This window comes from Cervus elaphus, chromosome X, assembly GCF_910594005.1.
Source record: "Cervus elaphus chromosome X, mCerEla1.1, whole genome shotgun sequence".
Classification (NCBI taxonomy): domain Eukaryota; kingdom Metazoa; phylum Chordata; class Mammalia; order Artiodactyla; family Cervidae; genus Cervus; species Cervus elaphus.
The window spans coordinates 54,992,031-55,019,427 of record NC_057848.1 but is presented as its reverse complement, the minus strand read 5'-3'; the positions used below and the strand labels follow the sequence as shown (position 1 = coordinate 55,019,427).

The following is a 27,397-nucleotide window of genomic DNA, read 5'->3' as shown; positions in this document are numbered from 1 at the left end:
TAACACAGCAAAGCCTCCATACATGCTGACATCCGGGTGTCCTTTCAGTGGGTAAAGAAAACGGGTATTTTGGAACTGATAGAGTTAACTTGCCTCTGCTGGGAATATCAGCACGTGAGTGAAGGCTGAAACCGAAGTAGTAACTTATATATATGCCATTGGCAGCTCCCATGTCTATTTCAGTCGGTGACTAACCGCAATGTTTATTTCTGGAGGCTCCGGGCTGCACTGCTATCTTCACATTCCACTGCCATCACGTAGGAGCCATGATGTTATGACAGCAGCCAGAATCAAAAGCATCATATCAGACACTCTTTCAACAAGGTTTTGTTCATAAGATATCCTGATTAGACTAGATATTAGAAGAATGCTTTTGTGAGAAAGATTAGACCTTGAGTACTTGTCAACCTCATCTCACTTCAGTAAAATCATTCATTTCCATTGAGTCTCCATTTCATGATCAGTTAATGGGAGTTTGGGAGTGGGGAGTATGAAATAAATGAGGTCATTGGGAGGACACTGTCACTAGTTGGAGAGAGAGAAACAGGGGGAAGGAGGAAGGGGGAGCGGCCTTTCCGCCCGATATATATGCTTTAAAAAGGAGCTCTCTGGACAGGCTAGTGGGACTCACAGAGGGGACAAGAGCACAGTCCACAGGACAGCTGCCACCAGATTGCCATCATTTTACTTTGGCCTCGCTTCCTGACCAGTGAACATCACATATGCCATGCCCCTCCCCGACTCCACCTATGTCAGCCACAGCCCTGACCACTGGCCTTTGTGCTTTGTCCATAGGAACTTCCACTACATCACCATCCTCCGCGACCCAGTGTCGCGGTACCTGAGTGAGTGGAGGCATGTCCAGAGAGGGGCAACATGGAAGGCGTCCCTCCACGTCTGCGACGGCAGGCCCCCAACTTCTGAAGAGCTGCCCAGCTGCTACACTGGAGACGACTGGTCTGGCTGCCCCCTGAAGGAGTTCATGGACTGTCCCTATAACCTAGCCAACAACCGCCAGGTGCGCATGCTGTCCGACCTCACACTCGTTGGCTGCTACAACCTGTCGGTCATGCCCGAAAACCAGAGGAACAAGGTCCTCCTGGAAAGTGCCAAATCGAATCTGAAGCACATGGCGTTCTTCGGCCTCACTGAGTTTCAGCGGAAGACCCAGTATCTGTTTGAGAAAACCTTCAACATGAACTTTATTTCTCCCTTTACCCAGTATAACACCACTAGGGCCTCTAGCGTAGAAATCAATGAGGAACTCCAAAAACGTATTGAGGGACTGAATTTTCTGGATATGGAATTGTACAGCTATGCAAAAGATCTCTTTTTGCAAAGGTATCAGTTTATGAGGCAGAAGGAGCATCAGGAAGCTAGACGGAAGCGTCAGGAACAACGCAAATTTCTGAAGGGAAGGTTCCTTCAGACCCATTACCAGACCCAGAGTCAGGGCCAGAACCCGAATCCGAGTCAGAATCCGAGTCAGAACCCAAACCTGAATGCTAGTCAGAGTGGGACTCAGAATCTGTTTCAGAATCTGATTCAGAATCTGACTCAGAGCTCGGGTCAGAATCCAAACCCAAAGGAGAACCAGGAAAGCCAGAAACAGAATCCAGGCCAAGAGCAGAGCGATGGCAACACCAGCAATGGCACCCATGACTATATAGGCAGCGTAGAGAAATGGCGCTAAGTGGCTCCCAAAGGCTTTCACACACTTCTCCCAAAGCGCCAGTCAAAATAGGGCAGATCCTCAAACATGAGAGCGTCCAAACACATCCTGCTTCCTAAAGTTTGGAAGTTCAAAAAAGTTAAGATGTCGCCTTTACAGTTGCCTTTCAATTCAGTGTTCTACTGTGCGTGGGTAAAACAAATTTCAATATATAATTAAATTGCCTTTTTTTTTTTTTGGTTTGTTGGAGTATTTATAAAATCCAAAAGCCAAACCAGACTCACCAGAAATTGCTGTTTAGATATTTTAAGAAGTTCTTAAATTAGTCATAGGAACAAAATGGAAACATAAAATGTGGCCATTTAACTTATGCCTAAGAAATGGACTTTACATTATTCATGATACACTGTCGAAACCCAATCTTGGAAGCAAACATTTTTTCCAGGGGTAAGCATGAATATAACATAAAACAAACTAAACACGAAACTTCATTTTCTTCTGATTATAACCAGGAATCTATTTAAATAAAATAAGAACTGATGGTAGAGTTTACCAAACTGTAGAAAATAGAAAACTTCTCTCCCAAACATGGGTAGTTTTATGTAAAAATATTGGCTTTTGAGTAGAAAGGGACTCATCTTGTTATTTGAGATGTTTAAAATTTTAAACTTTTTCTACCTTCTGTTATTTAAAGGTTTTAAACAGGGTGTATCTCATATTAAACCAAACACTTTTTCCAAATGGAGTACCAATGTAAAGATCTAATTTCCAGATGATTTCTGGGCACTGTAATTTCAACAATTCTGGAATCCTTTTGGCGCTGCTTCTCATTCATTTTAAAGCTTCTCCGAGTTGTGCTCATTCCAAACTAACCCGTTTTAGAATCTTTCTTCATCATCTAAATGGTGTGTTGCTGAATTTATTGTGATATATAATCCTGGATTAAAGTCAGGACTTTCTTTCTATAGAATTGTCTTATCAATGTTTGTGTAGTGAGATCCTTATCAAGAAACTCTTGAACAGGATAGCGTGTCTTAAAATATTGCTGAAGTTAGTATTCTATTCTTGATCAGATAGAATTGAACCTGAATGTGAATGAATTGTTATTTACTTTTTGTACATTTTTATTGTAATGTTTCCAGTTGGGCTGGCTCTTTCTAGCCCATTAGTTCTTTTTCATGTTGACAGAGTGTAGACAATTACAAGAGAAAAACAAGGTTGGAATAAGCACTAGGATAGCCAACGTTATTCAGGAACACCAAAAGCTTTACCTCGATACTTTGGGTGAGCCGTGTACCAGGTTTAGTTTTGAGAAAACAAAAGGCAAAAGAATTCTGCAGTGAGGTTAAACATCAGAAACATGGGTTGAAGAAAGTGATTTGGTATTGGAAGTCTGTGCAAAAATACTTTCAGGGTATCAAGTTTGAATTGCAGGGGGCAAAAAGAAGTATATAACCCACTATGCTAGCAAGCATCCTGATTCTGGGCAGCTTCCACATTACGGGTTTTGCTGTCCTTTCGTAAGGACTTAAACTAAGCCTCTGGCTGTAAATCAGAAAGGCAACTGGAAGTGGCATTTATGTTTTCATGAGGGACATGCTTAGAAATGTGACCATAAAGTCACGTCTTGTACAATCTGCCCATTTGCATGATCTAGCTTCATCTGTAATAATAAGGCCACAAACTGGACAAGAAGCTGAGTACTTGGGTTAAAAAGTGTTTTTGACTCTGCGCTTGTATCAGTAGATCTAAATTTTGTTTTGCCTGACAGTATCGCAGTCCTGGGAATCTGAGAACTGGAAAACTGAAAGGAAAAAAATTTTCAAAATCCAAAATACCTTAACGTCAAACTGTTTTAGAGTGAAACTATTTTGTGTACTTTGTGTTTTTAAACTAATGATTCTGTAGATCACTGTGGTATTTCAATTTTGTTTTGTTTTAATGGATGATGTTTGCTTTTAAAGCTGATAGGTAATGTTGGAAAGCAGGATGAAGCCCGAGCCAGTGGAAAAGCTTGTTACAGAAAAAAAAATATTTTGTGTTATTGCTGTGGTGTGCATGGTTTGCAGAGATTAAGTGCATTTTCTCTGTCTATACTGATTTACTGTATATAGGGGATGTTATAAATATACATTTTGGTCATCATCATGTAAATCCCATGACTTCAACTGTAAACATCTGTCCAGTGATGTAGCTTTACAAACCATTTACTGATTTTGTGTAATTTAACAATAGATATGAAATAAAGTTTAAATTACGGACGCTGAGTTATTTCGTGATTTCAAAGTTTGCAGCCACTAGATGTCATGACATCACAGAGAGAATTCTCTTTTCTCAAGGAGTTTCTTATTTTCCTCTTGGCCACCAGATATGGAGATGAGATGAGCCACTCTAATGTAGCATGTGCCAATGACCTTAATCTTGGGTGCTTCCCTCTGAGGGTCCAGAGTGTGTTCTCTCTCTCTTTTTTTTTTACTAGTTTAAATGATTTTATTATTCATAGTAAAAATGTGCTCAAAATGTTAATCCTTGTCATTTGAAAGGTTACAGTTGCAATAAAAATTCCTATATTTCTGGTAGTTCACTGATTGAATATTGAGAAGTCACAACAAATAACTGACAGATAGCAAGTGTGCATAATTTATTTCTTTCTTTACTTTTTTGTGTCCTTTTAGTGCTGCTGTTGTTTAAGGAAGTATTTTGCTCAAGTGTATGACAATATTGGCCATTTTTGAATATGTGAAAATATAATTTTTAAAGCCAGTTATTGTCTATTATTTGATTCATTAAAGCTTCTGCTCAGCTTTCATATCAATTCAGTTCAGTTCAGCTGCCCAGTCATGTCTGACTCTTTGCTACCTCATGGACTGCACCACACCAGGCTTCTCTGTCCATCACCACCTCCTGAAGCTTGCTCAAACTCGTGTCCATTGAGTTGGTGATGCCATCCAACCATTTCATCCTCTGTCATCCCCTTCTCTCTTTTTTTTCATTTATTTTTATTAGTTGAAGGCTAATTACTTTACAATATTGTAGTGGTTTTTGCCATACACTGACATGAATCAGCCATGGATTTACATGTGTTCCCCATCCCGATCCCCCCTCCCACCTCCCTCCCCATCCCATCTCTCTGGGTCTTCCCAGTGCACCAGCCCTGAGCACTTGTCTCATGCATCCAACCTGGGCTGGTGATCTGTTTCACCCTTGATAGTACATTTGTTTTAATGCTATTCTCTCAGAACATCCCACCCTCGCTCTTTTGAATAAAACAAAGTTATCCATGAAAGACAAAGTTGGCTATGTGTTTTAGTCAGCTCTGGTTGCTATACCAAAATACCATAAACTGGGTGGCTTGTCAACAATGGAAATTTATTTTCTACAGTTCTGGAAGCCAAAAGTCTGAGATCAGGTGGCCAGTATGGTTGGGTTCTGATGACTCTCTTCCCAGTTTCAGAAATCTGTCTTCTTGCTGTGTCCTCATATCACAGGAAGTAGCTAGCTAATTCTCTGGGTTTTTCTTATATGGGCACTAGTCCCATTCATGAGGGCTCCCATGGATCACCTCCCAAAGGCCACACCTCCTAATACCATCACAGTGGGATTAGAGTCTCAACACATGAATCTGGTGGGGACATTCCATCCCTTATGCTATGCAAATGAAATATGTGAGTGTTTTAATTTAAAAATTATTCAACGAAATACTTGCACATTTAAGAGCATGTGAGAAAGAAAAATAATACTTTTTTATTTTTTATCTTTTATCTATCCCTTCTGTCTGGGATATAGGTTAAACGTGAGCATTAAAGTATTGGCTTTGCACCAGCCCTGAGCACTTGTCTCATGCATCCAACCTGGGCTGGTGATCTGTTTCATCCTTGATAGTATACTTATTTCAATGCTATTCTCTCAGAACATCCCACCCTCGCCTTCTCACTACAATATTGTAAAGTAATTAGCCTCCAACTAATAAAAATAAATGGGAAAAATTAAAAATAAATAAATAAACCATACAGTGCTTTTGCAAAAAAAAATATTGTCTTTGAAAGTTATGAAGACAATGTCTTCTAATTATATTCAATGTACATATTTTTCCCAAAAAAATTATGGTTATGACTATGAGTGGGGATGATTTGTTCTTGTCTTTTTCAAAAGAGAATTTAGATGCCAGATCATGGGATTAGAAGGAAGAAAGCTACAGAATTTGAGGAGTTTAACTATACTCAGCCTACCAACTATTCATACTTACAAAGTTCTGCCCATCAAGTGTTCACTGAGCAATAACTGGGTGGTCAAAGTTCCTGCTTGTCAGAGGGCCCCATGGTCTCCTCTTGGGCGGAACTGTGAACAGGAATATAGAGCTCAAGTATTAGTTGCTCAGTAATGTCTGACCCTTCGACCCCATGGACAGTAGCCCTCTAGATTCAAGAACTTGAAATATTTAGGAAATAAAGATTATTTCTCTTTACCCTCCAGGAGGATATTCTTGGAGAGTACTCGCTGAAATGGGGAAAATATTGAAAACCTGCACTCTGCTTCTGGGCACAGAGACCGAGGAAAGGGGCTACAGGTAGCCCAGAGAAGAAATAACTAACTGGCTCAGTTTCTAAGGACTTAGGATTCTCAATAGGAGTTATAGCAAAGTAAAAGCAAGGCTGTCTTTGGGAGGTGGGAGATCTAAAGAACTGTTACACTGGCACGGGTGATTTTGTTTCATGGGGTGGGGAATTAGAAGTGAAAAGAACTCTAAAAAACTCACAGGCCAGGCTTTAGACAACCGCACTCTCCCCATGCCTGAGACACAGAAGAGACCAACAGACTCGGCTAGGCTGGTGATCTGCAACTCCAAGCTTTATTGTCCTGTTCTGAGGACTGCTTCTCTCTTGTCTTTACTAGGAATCAGAACAAGCAAACAGACAAAGCCTGGGCTGGGGGAGTGTGGGTTGTAAAGAGTCTAATAAGATACAGTGTATGCTGACGCCAAATATAATCCCATGGGATTGTGGAATAGGGCAATCCTAATCTCTCATATAGCCAGAGTGAGATGAGCTGATGGTCTTAAACATCAGAGGAACTTGATCAAGACCTCAAAAATTCTAAAGTAAATTTATAACACATCAATCAGACCTTCAGAACAAGGGCTTCCCTGGTGACTCAGATGGTAAAGAATCTGCCTGCAATGCAGGAGACCCGGGTTCAATTCCTGGGTTGGGAAGATCCACTGGAGAAGGGAATAGCAACTTACTCCAGTATTCTCATCTGGAGAATTCCATGGACAGAGGAGCCTGGTGGGCTATACAGTCCATGGGGTTGCAGAGTCAGACTTGATTGAGCGACTAACACTTAGAACTGCAGGAGAAACCTATCTTGAGAAAAGCAAATCAGCTATTTCTCAGTGTAAATAACACTGTTCTGAGCAGCTAGACCAGAGGTTCAAAAAATGACAGACCTGGGGCCAAGTCCCTCCACCTGCTTTTGTTAATAACAGTGTATTGGAACATGGCCACGCCCATATTTTTGCATATTTCCTCTGGCTACTCTCACAACCCCAGAGGCAGGAACAGCTGAAACACTGATGGCCCAAAAAGCTAAAATATTTATTTTCTCGCCCTTGAGAGAAAAAAACTGGTCAACCTCTGAGCTAGAGAGCCAATCCAAATTTCCCGAATAGTAAAATCTCAGCAGAGTCTGTAATGATTCCAGGGTCAGAGAGGATAGAAGAGTGTGATTCAGACAACATACTTTCCAATCAACAACACCACACTAATATTTATGGGATGTGTGCTTAGTTGTGTCTGACTTTGCAACCCCATCGACTGTAGCCCTCCAGGTTCCTCTTTGCATGGGGATTCTCCAGGCAAGAATAATGGAGTGGGTTGCCATGTCCTCCTCCAAGGCATCTTCCCAACCCAGGGATGGAACTCAGGTCTCCTGCGTTGCAGGCTGATTCTTTACTGTCTGAGCCCCCAGGAAAGCCCACATTTATGGGGTACCTACTATTATATGCAAATCATTTCATGAGGCCTGAGAACAGAGAAGAATCTGATCTTTCCCCCAAAGAATTATGAAAATCTAAACCAAATGCTGTGTCAGAGAGTATAGTTAAAAGCTTAATTAGTTCTTCAATGTGTGTGTGTTTTATTACATGCTTGTAAAAACTGCAAATGATATGGAAGCATGTAAGTAAAAAATGAAATGAACAATTACCTACACAATTCTCACTCTTCCAAAATAACTAGTGGAATTATATGATTTCTTCCAGACCACCTTGTCCTTTTCACGTTCAAATCTAACATCTCTCTTTCTCTCTTCCCTCACTTTTTCCCTCTCCCCCAACACACAACACAAAAATGAAACCATACCATATAGTTCTCAATTTCCTTTTTTAAAGCTCAGCAATGTATCCTGGTTTTCCTTCCAAAACGAGAATATAGTGAGTGGTTGACCCTAAACCCCTAGGCCCCCAAATAGATTAATGCTGATATTATAGATTGAGAATGTAGGCTCTTGATCCATACTGCCTGGGTTTGAATCTCAGTCCCATCATTTACCATGTCTGTGACCTTGGAGAAGTCACTAGCCTCTCCATGCCCCAGTTTCCTCCCCTATAAATGGAGAAAATTACAGCTCCAACTTCAAATGGTTATTGTGAGAAATAAAAGAGTTCATATTTGTAAAGGACTCAGAACAGAATCTGACACAAAATAACCTTAATATGCGTTTGATAGTATTATCATTATTATTGTTCCTAATATGAAAACTAGCTGTCTGGTGAATGCCTATCTCTTTAATAGCTAAAGGCTGACTCTGAGATGAAGAATTGAAAATATATATTTATAAAACAGATTTTTTACATAATTAAATGTATAAAGACCTACCCTAAGGTTTACTTCTGAGCTTTGAATGTAGCCAGTGACAGATCTCCTGAAAGATCTAATCAACAAAATGCCAATTGAGACACGGATACTCTCTCCAGCAGTGAAAATGCATTATCTGATGTCCCCTGCTGGCTGGGGACCTACTTTAGTGCACTTAGCCAAGGATGACTCACCACCAGGCCCCTTCCTTTCCCACCCACCTCCCCACCCTATATTGTCAGAGTATGGGCCTGTCTGTACCCTGAGATCCCAGAGGGTTTCAGAGATCCAGCTACCTCCCACACAGACCCAGGTGGGTGCTTGGAATTCCCACACTCCAAGTCTCTACTCTGTGCAGGAGACCCTATTAAAATGCATCTATGCCGCCTAGGAGGGAGGAGAGCCACTAACCCATTAAAAGCATCTCCTAGTTTATCATATTAGCAGTCACGAAGGGCCCTCAGGGAAGGCGACACTCAAGTCATGTAAATTGAGGTGTAGCTCACTTCACTTTAAAAAAAAGAAATAGAATGTTTGGCTTCCCTGTCATTTGACTTTAAAATTTTTGACCTTGTTTGCCTGAAGGGCAGGATAAGGTTCAATAATCCTCATTAAGTCTCATTAAATTGTATACATTCTACTCTCATTGTGCTTGGCTTAAATCTTGTGACTTCACGAGGCTCACTAAGATTTACTGATGCCTAACTGGGCCTAAGAAAAGTTTAACAGTTTTTGTGACTTTAAAATGCTCCATTGGATTTCATGTGACTTCAGAGAACCTGAGAGGAATTGTCAAGTATTAGAAGAGAGGGCTTTACCATAGTTCGATGGGCTATAATAGGCCAGCTGGAACCCAACCTTACCAGCTTTCTCAAGGATTAGCTCAAACACATGAGTGTTTTTCCTCCTGTCAGGTCGGAAAAAGGTCTTCTGCCCCTGAAACTAGCTAGAACAGGACCATGTGCCCATCAATGTCCTTGGGATTCCGTTGTAAAGACTTTTGTCAATTTGACCCAAGAGGCAGATTTAGGCTTTGCAAAGGTAAACAACTAGGAAGGAAGGTTAAGTAAGGAGCCTCAGCACTGTCTAGCCAAGATGAATAGGATTTATCAGGAATGAACTTGACCTAACAGTCATCAGTAGTTTCCCAGTGCTCCCCAGTGTCCATTGTCATTGGAAGCATGCTTTACTCAGACTCCAGGGAACTTGACAGGGAGGTCATTGTTTTGGTTTCCCGGCACTCCCATGCAAGGTCAGGTTTCTTTGTCAGTTCAGTCAGTTCAGTCGCTCAGTCAGTTCAGTCGCTCAGTCGTGTCCGACTCTTTGCGACCCCATGAATCGCAGCACACCAGGCCTCCCTGTCCATCACCAACTCCTGGAGTTTACTCAAACTCATGTCCATCGAGTCGGTGATGCCATCCAGCCATCTCATCCTCTGTCGTCCCCTTCTCCTCCCGCCCCCAATCCCTCCCAGCATCAGGGTCTTTTCCAATGAGTCAGCTCTTTGCATGAGGTGGCCAAAGTATTGGAGCTTCAACTTCAACATCACTTCCAATGAACACCCAGGACTGATCTCCTTTAGGATGGACTGGTTGGATCTCCTTGCAGTCCAAGGGACTCTCAAGAGTCTTCTCCAACACCACAGTTCAAAAGCATCAATTTTTCTGCGCTCAGCTTTCTTCAGAGTCCAACTCTCACATCCATACATGACCACTGGAAAAACCATAGCCTTGACCAGACAGAACTTTGTTGGCAAAGTAATGTCTCTGCTTTTTAAAATGCTATCTAAGTTGGTCATAACTTTCCTTCCAAGGAGTAAGCGTCTTTTAATTTCATGACTGCAGTCACCATCTGCAGTGATTTTGGAGCCCCCCAAAATAAAGTCTGACACTGTTTCCACTGTCTCCCCATCTATTTGCCATGAAGTGATGGGACCAGATGCCATGATCTTAGTTTTCTGAATGTTAAGCTTTAAGCCAACTTTTTCACTCTCCTCTTTCACTTTCATCAAGAGGCTTTTTAGTTCCTCTTCACTTTCTGCCATAAAGGTTGTGTCATCTGCATATCTGAGGTTATTGATATTTCTCCCGGCAATCTTGATTCCAGCTTGTGCTTCCTCCAGCCCAGCGTTTCTCATGATGTACTCTGCATATAAGTTAAATAAGCAGGGTGACAATATACAGCCTTGATGTACTCCTTTTCCTATTTGGAACCAGTCTGTTGTTCTATGTAGCCCACCTGAATGGTCAAAATAACTCCTTAATTATTCTCCCGTTCTCAGCCTCTTTCTCGACCACCACACTCATCTTCCTCAAACTGCATCTCAAACCCTAAACCATGGACCTGAGGCCTCAGAAGCCTCACTGACATGTTTGTTTAAAGATGCAAATACCCTGGGCCCCACTGCAGAGGTTCCGTATCAAAATTTCAGTTGTGAAGTGAGAGATCCTGCCTTTTGGGGTGAGATTCTAAGGAGATGCCAAGATGCTCAGGTACAGTGGAGAGCTACTGTCCTAAATCATAGGTCTGATTCTGCACTGCCCTTCTCAGAAAGTGCCAGGAGCTCTGCACCATCTACAGATGGAAGTCCACACTCATCAACTAAATGCCCGAAGCACTCCGCTCTGCCAAGACTCACCATTGAAAGCCACCCTCCTTGAAACTGACTCTTGACTACTGGAACCTTACTTCTTGCCCTAAGCATTGGCCATCCAAAATGATTTTAAATAGGAGTTTTTGAGATATCATTGATTCTAACAGACTCTATAAAATCTTACTTAGGCTGATTGCCATCTTAACAGAGTTTTAATGAACTCTAATAAGCCTTGACTTATTAGCTATGTGACCCAGACTTCATTTTTCTGAGCCTTTCCTTATTTCTAAGACTGAAATTATAATAGTATTTACTCCATAGGTTTGTGGTAATGATTAAATGAGCTAAAACATGCAAAGCAGTTTAGAACAGCGTTCTGGTACTTTGCAATTAGATTGGATTAATATAGGTAAACATTTCTAGCATTGAAGCAATTTATTATTTTGGACGCATATGTTTTATTCATACAGAAACTTTTAATGGAACACCTACACTGTTTTTCTTGGTAATGTTTTACAGTCTTCCCCCACCTCAACCATTTATTGAACTCTAAGTTACTCAGTAATTGAATTCATTATCACTAAAAGGAAATATTTACTAAAATCCCTGCCGAAACTAGATTTCTATTTTTTTTCCTTTCTATTTTTCTCCTACTCTCCCCTCAGGGGTCCAGTACTGTATTTTACATATACTGGGCATTTTATCTGACACAGTACTATCTGTCTAAAGTTCCCTTTTTTTGATGGAAAAGGACAATGGCTATTCTCAATAATACTGGCAGTTACTATCATATTTAGCAGATGCACAAGGCGTACCTGACTTTGTACTGAGAATTTCCTGTGTGTTGATTCCAGTACATCAGCCATGGACTCTGCATTTTCCATGATAATCATGGTTTCTATTGTTCTAATCCAAGATCAGTCCATAAGTTTCAGTTTTTGTTCTGAAAACTATGGTTATCTTTAGTATCAGTACTAAATTTTAGCATCATTTCATGCAAATGCATGGTGGCATATGACCAACAAAATGATATGTTTGTAAATAAAGCACACTCAATGACTCTCTTGAAGTGTCACTCCAAAGTCTGGCATTCAAGACCTCTCAGAATGTGTCACTTGTTTGTATTCTCTCTCAACACTTGCCCCTCACACCCCAGGCACCAGCTGAGAGGAGCTATTAGAGGTTTCCCATCGTCTCTTATTCCACCTTGAAGAATTTTACACATTCTCTTCTCTCCACCTTCAATGCTATTCCATATCCGCCTCTCTCTTGCCTTCCATATCAGCATTGCTTGTCCCTCCACTTAAAAACCACAGACATAAAAGCACCCTCTTCACATAAGTAATCCCTGCTCTCCTTTCAGACTCTGCTTTGACGTCACTGCTTCTGGCAAATCTTCCCTGATCCCTTCCAAACTGGATTTAGTCCTTTCTTCCCTGTGCTCCCCCAAACCTCTGTGTTAACCCCCATCCCAGCACTCATCCTAGCATGGCAAATAGTCTTTTGCATGACTTGTCCTCTTTGATTTATATACACTTCAAAAACTTGATCGGTCTGTGTCTCTAGTTCTGCTTTACAAATAAGATCATCTCTGCCATTTTTTCTAGATTCCACATGTATGCATTAACACATGATATTTGTTTTTCTCTTTCTGACTTATTTCACTCTGTATGATAGCTTCTAGGTCCATCTACATCTCTATAAATGAACCAGTTTTATCCCTTTCAATGGCTGAGTAATAGCCCATGGTGTCTATGGACCACATTTTCTTTATCCATTCACCTGTTGATGGACACAGACATAGAGAACACATGTGTGAATACCAAGGGGAAAATTGGGGGTGAGATGAATTGGGAGATTGGGATTGACGTATATACATTATTGATGCTATATATAAGACACATAACTAATGAGAACCTATTGTATAACATAGGAAAGTATACGCAGTGCTCTGTGGTGGCCTAAATTAGAAAGAAATCCAAAGGAGAGGAGATATGTGTATACATATAGCTGATTCACTTTGCTGTACAGTAGAAATTAACACAACATTGTAAAGCAAATATACTCCAATAAAGGTTAACTTTATTTTTTTTCCATTTATTTTTATTAGTTGGAAGCTAATTACTTTACAACACTGTAGAAGGTTAACTTTAAAAAACTTGATGGGATAGGAGTATCTTTAAGAGGTGATGAATTAAGCTCTTTGAGGCCATTCTATCAATCATTCTTCTGCTTGCCCATTTCCCTCCTCTGATGGACTGTGAGCCCCAGAAAAGCATGGATTTGGCTTGTCCCAGCCATCTTTATAGTTCCAGTGTCCTGGTAGTTCAGTTCAGTCACTCAGTCATGTCCGACTCTTTGCAACCCTATGGACTGAAACACTCCAGGCTTCCCTGTCCATCACCAACTCCCGGAGCTTGCTCAAACTCATGTCCATTGAGTCGCTGATGCCATCCAACCATCTCATCCTCTGTCGTCCCCTTCTCCTCCTGCCTTCAATCTTTACCACCATCAGGGTCTTTTCAAGTGAGTCAGTTCTTCTCATCAGATGGCCAAAGTATTGAAGCTTCAGCTTCAACATCAGTCCTTCCAATGAATATTCAGGACTGATTTCCTTCAGGATGGACTGGTTGGATCTCCTTGCAGTCCAAGGGACTCTCAAGAGTCTTCTCCAACACCACAGTTCAAAAGCATCAATTCTTCAGTGCTCAGTCTTCTTTGTGGTCCAACTCTCACATCCATCCATGACTACTGGAAAAACTATAGCTTTGACTAGATGGATCTTTGTTGGCAATGTCTCTGCTTTTTAGTATGCTGTCTAGGTTGGTCATAGCTTTTCTTCCAAGAAGCAAGTGTCTTTTAATTTCATGGCTGCAGTCACCATCTGTAGTGATTTTGGAGCCCAAGAAAATAAAGTCTGTCACTGTTTCCATTGTTTCCCCATTTACTTGCCATAAAGTGATGGGATTGGATGCCGTGATCTTAGATTTCGAATGCTGAATTTTAAGCCAGGTTTGTCACTCTCCTCTTTCATTTTCATCAAGATGCTCTTTTAGTTCCTCTTCGCTTTCTGCCATAAGGGTGGTGTCATCTGCATATCTGAGGTTGTTGATATTTCTCCCGGCAATATTGATTCCAGCTTGTACTTCATCCAGCCTGGCATTCCGCATGATGTACTCTGCATATAAGTTAAATAAGCAGGGTGACAATATACAGCCTTGTTGTACTCCTTTCCCAATTTGGAATCAGTCCGTTGTTCCTTGTCCACTTCTAACTGTTGCTTCTTGACCTGCATACAGATTTCTCAGGAGACAGGTAAGGTGGTCTGGTATTCCCATCTCTTGAAGAATTTTCCACAGTTTGTGGTGATCCACACAGTCAAAGGCTTTAGTGTAGTCAGTGAAGCAAAAGTAAATATTTTTCTGGAATCCTCCTGCTTTTTCTATAGTCCAAGTGATGTTGGCAATTTGATCTCTGATTCCTCTGCCTTTTCTAAATCCATCTTGAACATCTGAAAGTTCTCAGTTCACGTAGTCCTGCTAGTCATTCACTCAAAAAATATTTAATCTACCATGTGACTGGGTGTGTGCTCATCTTGGATATTCAGATATAAATAGAAGAGACAAGATACCCCCTCTTGTGGAGCTTACAGTTTAGCATTCAAGACTATTAGTCAAAACAGATTACAAGTCAATTATTATGCCATGAAGGAAATGTATAGATGAAAGTGATAAAGGGTAACAAATAGGAAATATTTAGAGTGAACAGGAAGATTACTTTGGCAGGTGACATTTAAACTGCAACATGAAGGATGAGAAGGAGCTAGTGCTGCAAACAGGCAGTGCATCAGGGGAGAGAAGAAGCACATTTCAGGTACTCAATACATATTTGCTGATGAATTAATTAATGACTGAGGAATATTGAAATGAATTCCTTTGTAAAGGCTTTTATCATGTACAGTCACTTGTAATGGAAAGAATCACTCTGATCTCTATGTTCACTATCTTGGGTTTTCCTCTCTGGACAGCCTTGGACCATCAGCAGTCTAATATCAGTCCTTGAACTGCTAGTCCTTTAGATTACAGCAGCTGCTTATAGCAGGGGGTGCCCCAACTCAGCCATTCACTCAGTTCTTAACAGGCCCCAATGCATATGAGCCAGCATCCTGCTCGTTGGCCTTGGGCAGCCTCCCAACCTGGCAACTCCTCTCTACGAGCTCTTTTCCAGTGATAAATAAGCCTTTATGTATCTTGTTAGGATGTTGTACTCTTTGATTTATATACCCTTTGAAAAACTTGAGAGCTGTAGGCATATCCTTAGATGTGATGAACTAGGATGTTTGTGGTCATTTCTATATAGAGTTTTATAGTGGATCCTTGGTCAGGAAGATAATCTGACAATTCTTTGAACCTCTCTTCCAAAGCTTATCACATATTGCCTTGAATTTTATTTTGTGTGTATGTGCCTTTCTTATCTCCCTTACTGAGCTATAAATATATTTTTTAGGGTAGAAGTGTGCTTTTTGGACATCTTCTGTCTCCCTTTATTGACTTGCGTATTGTGTGTTTGGATTAAATTTTTCCTGTGAGGATATGTTTTGGGACTTTCTTCATTGAATTATATTCTTGGAAGAGCTTCACTTAAGTTCAAGGGCAGTTCATGGTGTAGTGTTTTTTGTGTGTGTGTGGTCCATCCATAATGTGGCTGTATTAGTCAGAAGTTAAAACAGAGAATAGAACCACGGGTGTATATCTATCTAGGAAGAGATTTGTTTTAGGAATTTGACATCACACAATCTTGGGAGCTCATTAAGCCATCTCTGTAAGGTGATTATCTTTGTCTGATGCTGGGGTTTGAAGTCCACAGGGCAGGCAGGCATTTGGGAAGGAAAGATGGATGTAAAGTGGAGGAAAGCAAGAACTTGGTGGAACCCATGAGGATGGATTAAAATCCATGGCAGTACTTGTTGCCTTGACCTTGATGTGGCTGTCCCGCAGAGGCCAGGACACTTTGTCACAAAGCTAAACACATGTGCACCTGTTCCAGAAGCTGGAGAAGCTGAAGGAGGATACAGGGAAAGATGGAATAGTCATAGGTCCAGTCACATCCTCACACCTACAAGGTGAGCCAGCAGAGACACAACAGGGTGTGCAACATGGTTGCTGCCTCCTTTCTTCCCTCCACATCTCCCACAAGAATCTCTCTTGTGGACCACTCTAACTGAAACATCCAGGAAAGGGAATACTGGGAAATGGAGTTTGATCTAGGCAAGTGGGTTGATTATAAAGCCAACCCAGTGACTTTGACTCAGCGCTCACTCCTTGGAACCTGTAAGCTATCAAATGCTCCTCACTCGCTCACAGTAGAAAAATCGAACCTGTTTCCTTCAACCCTGCTTGAGTGGGTCTGACTTCCCCAGTTGATTGACTCAGCCTCATTGTACTCAGCCTCCAAACATTGTTACTCCCTTAAATATGTCATATTGTCACAGCCCTCAGAAAGATGCCTTTATGGATCTGATAAGGTGATTTTATTCTGCAGTGTTTAAACTGATTTTTAAATTTGTTGCTGTTATTCTTAATGAGGGTCCTTCCTTGGATTCTTCTGCCTCTTAGTAGTTCTTCAAGGGCTAGACAGTATCATAAGGGAAAAAATCAAACATAGACCTGCTATGTCTATGGGCAGATGATATTGTGAACGAAATAGTACTGTTGTAAAGAATTTATTCTGGAGGTCACTTTCCTGACTTTTAGGATTTCTGATTGAGTCTTTAGAGCCGATTGAGGCATTGAGGCAGTCCAGACAGGAGAGAGAAAAAAGAAGCGAGAAAGACAGAAGGAAGGAGACACAGTGGGTAAGCCTTGCTAGCATAGCCTTTCCCTTCCAGTTTGGTGGCTGGAAAGAGAAAAAAGGAAGACAAGATGGTGATGGATGCTTTCCAAGGTTTTAGCAGAGAGGATCTTGGCAGGTTGCCTACTAGCAGAGAATGTGCAGTTCATAGATATGGCCACAAGATGGTGCAGTAACCATGTACATTGTGTACCCTGGAGGTAGGGGATCAAGGCCCTTTAAATATTCAGCTTTGTTGTTTGTCCATATGGGGCCTAAGCATTGGGAAGATAGCAAATGTGGAAGGCAGCCAGGGAATTTGAATGCTTTACCAAATATTATCTGCCGTGTTTGAAAATGAAGAAAACCTATTTACAGCCATGCTTGGCTCTGAAATCGTGGTGACGAGTAGTGGGTATGCAGTCTGTAAATCTGTCAGCTAATTATGAGTGCTTCACTTTTGTCAGTTACACGGCAAGCTAATAAACTGTGACATAAACTGGCACGTTTATACAACAGATTCTGTTGCCATTGGGCGTATTTGATGTGCTGTGGGGCGGAATGGGACACAGAGTTTTTGTCCCTCTAAACATAGACTTTTCTCTTGAGGCCTGGATGATGAGTTTCATTGTATCCTCCTTAAATCCTGTACAGAACATTGAAATAACAGTGGTTTGGGATGACTTAAGAGTCTCAATGCAAGTAAGTGTTGCTGTCTCATCTGCTTGGGGCTCAACGAAGGTAGATTGGTTCATAGAACCCATTAGCAGCATAATTCCTAAACGTAGGCATATGATGTGGAGGGCCTGGCTAAAATGTCATGAAATATAGGATTATGAAGTGAGTGTAAACTATCTTTAAGTGCTTTAGAAAAGAATGCACAACTCACCAGGTAAAACCTAGCTCAGCTTTACTTTATATACTGGTCAGAGAGGTTGTGTGTGTGTGTGTGTGTGTGTGTGTGTGTGTGTGTGCATTAGTTGCTCAGTCTCAGTTGTGTTTGACTCTTTGCAATCTCATGGACTGTAGCCCTCCAGGCTCCTATGTCCATGGAAGTCTCCAGGCAAGAATACTGGAGTGGGTTGCCATTCCCTTCTCCAGGGCATCTTCCCAACCCAGGGATCCAACCCGGGTCTCCTGCATTGCAGGCAGATTCTTTACTAACATCTGAGCCACCAGGGAAGCCCATTCAGAGACATTAGTTTTATGTATATAACAGAGAATGCAATTGAAACTAACTTTATTCTATTCAAAAATAAAACAATTTAAAACTGGAATTTTAAAAATTGTTGGGTTTCTACACAGAAAATCTATAGGAAGATAATTTTAAGATGTTACAAAAAATAAAGACACATGACAGTTTTTTTTTTATTTTTTATTTTTTACGTGACAGTTTAGAAGAAAACAACTATACGATATGTAACAAAGGGTTAATATCCATAATGACAAAGAACTAATATAAAACCAATAAGGGAAGGATAAACAAGCCAACAGCCAAATGAATAAAGGTCTTTAAACAAGAAATTCACAGAAGAAATACAAATGCCTAATAACATATGAACAAGTGTTCAATCTCACTGCATAATGCAGAAGAGTCCTTAAGTAGTGGTAATGGGGAAATGCAAATCCAAACAAAAAACATAGCTTTTTTTTTTTTTTGGCCTCTCAGATATGGGGAAAAAAAGATAATATCCAGGGTTGTTAAGGGTATATCGGAAGAAATACTCTCATATTCTCTTGAGAGTAAATTAAAACAGGAATTTCTGGATGACAATTTAACAGCTTCTATCAAAACTTCTAATGTGTATGCCAAGAAATTCCACTTAAAAATTTTTTTTTATTGTGGTAAAATTTACATAATATAAAACATACCATTTTAACCACATTTAACTGTACATTTCAGTGACACTAAGTACATTCACATTGTTCTGCAACCCTCACCATCATCCATCTCCTGAATTTTTCACCTTCCTAAACTGAATCTCTGTCCCCATTAAACACTAACTACCCATTCCCCCTCCCCCACTCCCTGGCATCTACTAAGAAATTCCACTCTTAGCAATGTCTCCTATCCTATAGAAATACTCAATATGTGCCCACAATTGTGCATATAAAGATGGTCATCACAGCATTGTTTGTGCTAGAAAAGATAGAAAACAATCTAATTGTCAATTGGGCCAGTGGCTAAAGAAACTGGCATGTGAATACTATGAGATATGCGGTTGTTAAAAGGATTAAGACAGAACTGTATGTACTGGCATGAGCCAATCCCAGTCTATATAGTTAAAAAGGGTGTGTGTGTGTGTGTGTGTGTGTGTGTGTGTGTGTGTGTTTAAATATACAGAAACAGATCTGATAACGTTGATGAGCTCTAGCTCTGTGGAGGGGATTTGGATTGGGAATGTGAAGGAACACTCTCACATTTTGCTTTATATACTTCTTTCTATATATTTAATAAGCAGGTATTAACATATTGTTTAGTTGCTAAATTGTGGCCAACAATTTGCATTGTATGGATTGTAGCCTGCCAGGCTCCTCTATCCACAATATTTCCCAGGCAAGAATACTGGAGTGGGTTGCCATTTCCTTTCCCAATCAATGAATTATGAAATTTAAAAACACGTTTATTTTAAAAGATATTATGAGAATCAGAAAAGTTATAATCTCTCGCCTCAAAGTTTCACAGGTGCCCAAATAATCCTCAATAACAAATGAAAAAGCAAAGACTTATATAAGACAGATATTAACACCTGTGTGCTCCTAATGCCTCTTATTTTTGTTCCTTTCAGGCCCACAGAATTTGCTTTTATTACAAGTTCTTCCTGGCTGTCATCTGGCAGTGACCTTCCAAGGGACAATGGGAGGGACTGGGATGAGGACCAAGAGGATTGGTCAGAAAAGCACGTTTTTCTCTCCTTTGACCTCCTATGTTGCCTTAACTCATTGAAGAATGTTTTCCTCCTTACTTTTTGTGTCTTTTCTTATTTTACGGCTTTCCAAATCATGCTTCTACACAATCATGCAGTTTTTAGTACTCATCATTAGAATTCGGTGATCTGGCTAGATTTGGACTTTTATAAAAGTATTCCAATGTGCCTTCCAGTGTTCTGGGGAATTGTCACTTTAGCCAACTCTATTTCTTGCTCTCCCACCTCTTCTTTCTTCCCAGGGACTAAAAAAATGACATAATCCATTCTGGGATCCATGGAATTGCTCCACATTTTCCTTGTGATCACCTGGGGCCTTCTATCATGGTTTTTGATTTGTTAAAAAAAAATTTTTTTTTTTGCCTTCTTCGACTGCATTTTGTTGAGTGTTGTTGATTTCTGAGTATATGCTTTTGCACCAGGTAGCATCCATCAAGGCTGCATCTGCAATCAACTCCTTAACTATTTACCCTCAGAGGAAAATTTGCTATGATGAATGCTGTCCATTTTAGCTGATTAGTTCACCTTCTTTGCTGAGTGGTTGCGTTAAATACACTCCTGAGGCATATTTCGCAATTTGTGCCCTGGTGCAGTTTTTTCCAACAGGTATATAGATTGCTGGTCACACATCACCATCAGATTTTGACCTGCAGTTATATTTGTAAATGACTTTTCAGCCTTTTCCACTAGTTCCCTTGATCTGTATGTCTATAAAGAACTCTTTTTCTGAGATCCGTATCATTTATGTATCTTCCACTTTAACTCTCTATGACCTCCTCTTTGCTTTATTCTAGAAGATAATACGTGTCAAAGACTAGTATCCTCCTCTGTCCATTGTTCGTATACTCTTCTAGATCTATTTCCTTTTGCTGGTGGAGGTTAAAAATAGCTACCATTTATTTATTTTTTCATTTATTTTTATTAGTTGGAGGCTAAGTACTTTACAATATTGTAGTGGTTTTTGCCATACACTGACATGAATCAGCCATGGATTTACATGTGTTCCCCATCCCGATCCCCCCTCCCGCCTCCCTCCCCATCCCATCCCTCTGGGTCTTCCCAGTGCACCAGCCCTGAGCACTTGTCTCAGGCATCCAACCTGGGCTGGTGATCTGTTTCACCCTTGATAGTATACTTGTTTCAATGCTATTCTCTCAGAACATCCCACCCTCGCCTTCTCCCACAGAGTCCAAGAGTCTGTTCTGTACATCTATGTCTCTTTTTCTGTTTTGTATATAGGGTTATCATTACCATCTTTTTAAAATTCCATATATATGCGTTAGTATATTGTATTGGTCTTTATCTTTCTGGCTTACTTCACTCTGTATAAATGGCTCCAGTTTCATCCATCTCATTATGTAATCTCTGGGATGAAAATCTTCATTACTGAATTTTTCTGTAATGAGCAGGCGTATTTGTCTTCTACCCAGTAAGTATTGGTGAAAATATTAAGTAGCATCAGCATTAGGTCAGTTCCTTGAGAAACACAATAGAGTGTGCTTCCTTGCCTCTGGTTCTTTTTGAACTATCAAAAAGTAGTCTGTCAATATCATCCTCTAGTGCCAATTGTATATGGTCTGAACCATATTTTTCAAGCTAGTTAATAAGTAGGTCTTGGCCAGGAGCAGAAACAAAAGCCTTTCTAAGGTCAATACATATTATGTTGTTTGCTACCCAAAATCCATTAGGCTTGTCATCCGTTACCAACAAAAATTATGTTATGTTGATGTTATGTTGATGTTCAGCAGACTTTTTTTTCCTTTCATAATGTAGTATCAATAGTTGTTCAGCTCCCTGTGCCTTTCCTACCTTTCTTTTAACTTTTATTGTGAAATTATCTTTTAAATGTTGTCCTGTGAGTAAGATTAGGTTTATCTTTCATGTCGATGTTGACTCTACCCTTTCTTGGAAGGTAGGTGGTGTCTTTGCCTTTGTTATGATCTCCAGGATACTTCCAAGAATTTCCAAACATGGTACACTAGTTCGTCAAAGAATCTAGATGATTCATTGAACATTTTAGGATGAAAGTCCTAAGATACTGTTTTGGATTCTCAATCTCAACTACGATTGTTCAGTATCAAATCATAGAGATTTAAGCAGCCCATGTTGTCTGCTGTGACTTTGTGTGTGTGTGTGTGTGTGTGTGTGTGTACACTAAAGTTTCCTTTGACTTTAGTGTCATGTTTTCAATTACCTCCCCACACTCTCAAAGAATCACACTACTTCCTTTTCCTTTTGTACAATATGCGTTATTTTCCTGTGCGTCAGTTGCTAGCAGGATCTCATTCCTTGCTGTCACTCTCCCCATTTTATCTTCACATGTAGATGTTTCAAGTCTTTTGTGGACTGGAGAAAAGTATTAAGTAAATCTACTTCCTCAATGTCCTCACAGGTAGTATTGTTCAAATTTGATTATGCCAAGGACTGCAATTGTTATCTCTTGGAAACAGCACTGGGGATGGGGCTAATGCTTGAGAAAGCCTCTTCTGATCCTATAGTGGGGTTTCACATCCAGACTTTAAATGAGTAATGTCTAGTTATGTAAACCCCATGCCTTCTCTCTATATAGTACAATGCCTTTTATTTATCTTTTTAAAATAAATATATAATAGGAATCTGTTGCTTAGATTCCCCCCCTCAACTTTGTATCATGATTCTTTTTTCATAAACACAAGTGTAAAAATTAGAAAAGTAACTTTGTGCATGCAGGCAGACCATCAAACCCATCTTCATATAATGCTGGACAAAAAAAGAAAAAACAAAAAGCAAAACCTCTTACTGGAAATTTTCTCTTCTCATTTTTGCTTCCTATCAGCTTTGGTGGGAAAGTACAGCAATACTATTATAATCAATATTAGCTAACTTTTATTGAGTGTGTACTATGAGCATGCCTTTGAGTTGTTTTAACCAGTTAACCTCTAAGTTATACCTGGAGTAAATGGAAGTTCAGAGAAGTTATGTGATTGGCCGAAAGTCATACAGGTAAAGAGCAACACAGTTGGTCACTCTCTAGGTCACCCTTTTTTTTTATATTGAAGTATGGGGAAACAGTGGAAACAGTGTCAGACTTTATTTTTGGGGGCTCCAAAATCACTGCAGATGGTGACTGCAGCCATGAAATTAAAAGACACTTACTCCTTGGAAGGAAAGTTATGACCAATCTAGATAGCATATTAAAAAGCAGAGACATTACTTTGCCAACAGAGGTCCGTCTAGTCAAGGCTATGGTTTTTCCAGTGGTCATGTATGGATGTGAGAGTTGAACTCTGAAGAAAGCTGAGCACTGAAGAATTGATGCTATTGAACTGTGGTGTTGGAGAAGACTCTTGAGAGTCCCTTGGACTGCAAGGAGATCCAACCAGTCCATCCTAAAGGAGATCAGTCCTGGGTGCTCATTGGAAGGACTGATGCTGAAGCTGAAACTCCAATACTTTGGCCACCTCATGCAAAGAGTTGACTCATTGGAAAAGACCCTGATGCTGGGAGGGACTGGGGGCAGGAGGAGAAGGGGACGACAGAGGATGAGATGGCTGGATGGCATCACTGACTCAATGGACATGAGTTTGAGTAAACTCCAGGAGTTGGTGATGGACAGGGAGGCCTGGTGTGCGGCAATTCATGGGGTCTCAAAGAGTCGGACACGACTGAGTGACTGAACTGAACTGAACTGATACTTGATTTAAGGTGATTCATGTAAACAGCAAAGTGATTCAGTTATACACACACACACACACGCATATAGTATTCTTTGTCAGATTCTTTTCCATTTTAGGGTATTACAAGATATTGAGTATAGTTCCCTGTGCTATACCGTAGGACCTTGTTTTTTTTCTTTATCTATTATATATATATATAGTAGTGTATATCTGTTAATCCCAAACTCATAATATATCTCTTCCTCCCCACCCCCATTAACCCCTTTGATAACTATAAATTTGTTTTCTGTGTCTGTGAGGTAGGCCACTGTTTACTAGACTGGAGTTGGGTAGTCTGAGGTCTGAGATAAGATTTTTGACATTTTATTGTTCAATAAATTAGCATCCATATTACAATTTGTGCCATATTAAATCTTGTCAAATAGAATATTTTAAATAAAGAGTATTGTTTTATTATAAAAATTATATGTTCATATTAGAAAATTCAGGAAAAAATTCATACCTGAATCCCACCATTTTACTATATTACCTTTCAATCTTTCTTTTATGCAGACTTTTTCTTATGATTTGTTTGTGAGTTATTTTACAATTTTATTTTTCTTTTTAGTTTTTGGTTTTTATTTTTAATTGTAGGATGATTGCTTTCCAATATTGTGTTACTTTCTGCCATATATCAACATGTTTGTTTTACATGATTGTGAAAATATTGTACATGCAATTTTGCATAGTTTAAAAAAATTATCTTTAGAGCATAAACATTTTCCCCATTGTGTTCTTTTTAAAAGGCTATTTAGCAATTGAATGACTGCAATCTATAACTTACTTAGCCTTTTCCATATAATTTAGCATGTAGGCTGTTTCTTTTTTCATTATTATAAATATTGCTGTAATTAAGGTCTTCATTGATAAAGGTCTGGCGTGTATTTGGAATGATTTTACAGAAATGAAATCACTGGATCAAAGAATGTGAACCTTTTTTAAGTTTTGGATGAATGTCCAAACTGATTTCTGAGCTGGTTGTATCAATCAACAATCTCAGAGTTTTAGAGACAGATACTGTGCATGAAATATTTCCTGAAGGTAGGCCTGAATTTTCACTATTTGATTCATCTGTAGAATCATAGCAGGTTCAAGTCATGAACATGGGATGCTGGGAATTATATATGGTAATATTTATTTATACAGCCAGAAACACAGAGAGATTGTGATTCATGAAAATTCTATGTGGAGTTAGAAGAGCCAGGAATTGGAATAAGGACATTTGACCTCAGTTACATTTTTTTCCCACTACTGTGTCACCTATTCCCATTTTGAATCTTGTTGCATTTTCCATCTTATAAAGATCCCATGAGTATTGACACTTTTAGAAAGGGTTATAGAGACAGCATATGGGCGTGTTCAGTCATTTCATTCATGTCTGACTCTTTGGGACCCCATGTGGTTGCAGCCCACCAGGCTCCTCTGTCCATGGGATTTCCCAGGCAAGAATACTAGAGTGGGTTGCCATGCTCTCCTCCAGGGGATCTTCCTGACCCAGGAATCGAACCTGTGTCTTCCACATCTTCTGCATTGGTAGACGGGTTCTTTACCCCTAGAGCCACCTGGGAAGCCCTATAGAAAGAGGAAGGAGCCTAAATCACAGACATAGATTAGTGATGGTGGAGCACCTGGCCCCCAGTTAAGGAAATATTTTGGACAAGGAGGTTTTCTCGGTCATGTCCAGTTGCCCCTCTGCTGACACACAAGACCAACTATATTCAGAAATGGTTCAGAGAGAAGCTCTACCCTGCTCTTCCAACATCACGTAGGCATTCAGTCATTTTCCTGGGCTTGCTCTGGGGCATCTCAGAAATAGAAAACACAGTGCTGCCCTCAGAGATCTAACAGTGGAATGAAGAAGGCAAGAATTGTGTTCATCAGAAAATGAAAGAGATGTTAGATTCTGTGGTGTGTATAACTCAGACTTCAAGGGAATTTTAGGATGGGGGTATGTGGAGAAGGTTCTGCATAGGAGTTGAGTAGAGCAAGTCTTTAACATATGGGCAATGTGGATGAGCTGACAGGGAGAAGTCGTTCTTCCTTTAATTAGCTAAGAGGGTATGGGTGGCCTGCAGTGAGGATCTAGCCGTGGTCAGGAGGAGGCTTAGGTTAGAGGGAAAGAGGATTGGAGAATACTTGAGAACATCTGGTCCATCTACCTCATTGGCTAGATAATAACCACAGAAAACCTTTATATCACTCTTACCAAGTACTATCCTAAGTCCTTTATAGATACTGAATTATTTAATCTTTATTAAAGCTTATAATCATTATCCCATTCTACAGATGGGAACACTCAGACATGGAGAGATTCATTAACTAGCACAGGGTCACAGAGCTAATAAGTGGTGTTGCAGTATTTAAACCCAAGCAGTTTGGCAACAGAGTCCATGTTCTTAACGCCAACATTGTTCTGCCTTACATGCAGGAAAGAAAACTGAGGCTCAGAGAAGGAAAATGGTCCACCTTCCTGAGACCAGCCTTTAAAGCTGCGTGAGAATTGCGCCCTGCTTCTTCCTGGAGCCTAGTTTCTCTCACTCCCCAGCCATACCTCCACCACAGTGAATACTCCCCAAAGTCATTGTGGCTTTTCATGTCTCAAAGGAGGCCCTCAATAGAGCAGAAGGAGTCTGGGCTTTGGAGTCAGCATGCCCGGGCTCTTCAGTTCCAGTTTTACCATGTACGCAACTCTACAGAACCTATGATGTCTCCGTTTGCTCACCTGTAGAATGTGCATAATGATGTCTACTTCACAGACTGGTGTGGAGATTTGAAATAACACATAAAAAGTACATAGTATGGTACCTACAACATAGCAGGTAATCAAAGATAGGTACGATGACAAAGATGTTGATGTCATTTTTGACATCATTTTTGACTCTGGAGGCTTTGTGCATGCTGTTCCCTCTATGCGGCCGGCTCTAACTCCCATCTCAGTCAATTCTATGCGCCCTTCACAATTCAACGTAATCATCACCTCTTCCAAGGAGTATTCTTAGCTTTCTCCTCTATGGGAGTTCCTTTGTGCTTCTATAGCACCGTGAGTGGACCTGAGAGATGGTACCTTTCCTATCAAGGTGTTAGTCATGTAGTTTCTTCACTGCATTTTCAGTGCCCAAACTCTGGAGGCCACTGCTCTCAGAAAATTCACTCTGAACACAATCTTTTTTCATTTCCAAAAAATGAACATTTAATAGTGCTTGTATTTGAGTCCCTTCTTTTCCAATAACTGAAGTTGACTATTTCCATTTCTTCTTTACTTTCCCCTTCAATGAGTGCCATCCATGTATTGGGAATTAGCATTAGATGTCATCCATATGTCATTCTGTGCAGTCTTCTTAAGGACTCTGCCAAGGTACATCGGTTCTCTTTATAGATGGGGAAAGCAAGGCTCTGATGATTTAAAGAAATTTGTCTAAAGTCACAGCTGGATGCTTCATGAGATGTCTTGCTGCATATGGATCTTTCCTGCTGCTGGCTAGGCCAGTGGCAGTTGACAAGGGTCTCCATTTGGAGGCAGGATCAAGAAGCATCAGGCAATCAATCTGCCAGGCAAAGGTAGGAAAATATCATGGCCCTGCCACTCACTGACTTAGCCCATTTAACACACCTCTGTTTTCTCATTTCCTCATCTGTAAATTGTGGGTAATAATAGTTTCAATCTCACATAGTTACATAGAGGACGAAATCAGTCAATACGTTAAAAATATTTAGCACAGTACCTGGCACATGGTAAGCACTCAATAAATGTTGCCCATTGTTTTTAGGAAACAGAGGTGAGGCCAAATTATTAATAATATCACTGGCGTGTGTGCGTGCTCAGTCAG

At 40.2% G+C, this 27,397-nt stretch overlaps 1 protein-coding gene across 3 annotated transcripts in view; it reads left to right on the top strand.

Annotated features, from left to right (window-relative positions):
* The window catches only part of HS6ST2 (heparan sulfate 6-O-sulfotransferase 2), a 332,949-nt gene extending 329,010 nt beyond the window's left edge, over positions 1–3,939 (top strand). For all 3 annotated transcript variants that reach the window (XM_043896299.1, XM_043896296.1, XM_043896297.1), the window contains one exon: positions 796–3,939. In XM_043896299.1, coding sequence (XP_043752234.1) covers positions 796–1,693 — 898 coding nt within the window. In that variant the 3' untranslated portion in view covers positions 1,694–3,939. The remainder of the gene's footprint in view (positions 1–795) is intronic.
* The last annotated feature ends 23,458 nt before the right edge of the window (positions 3,940–27,397 follow it).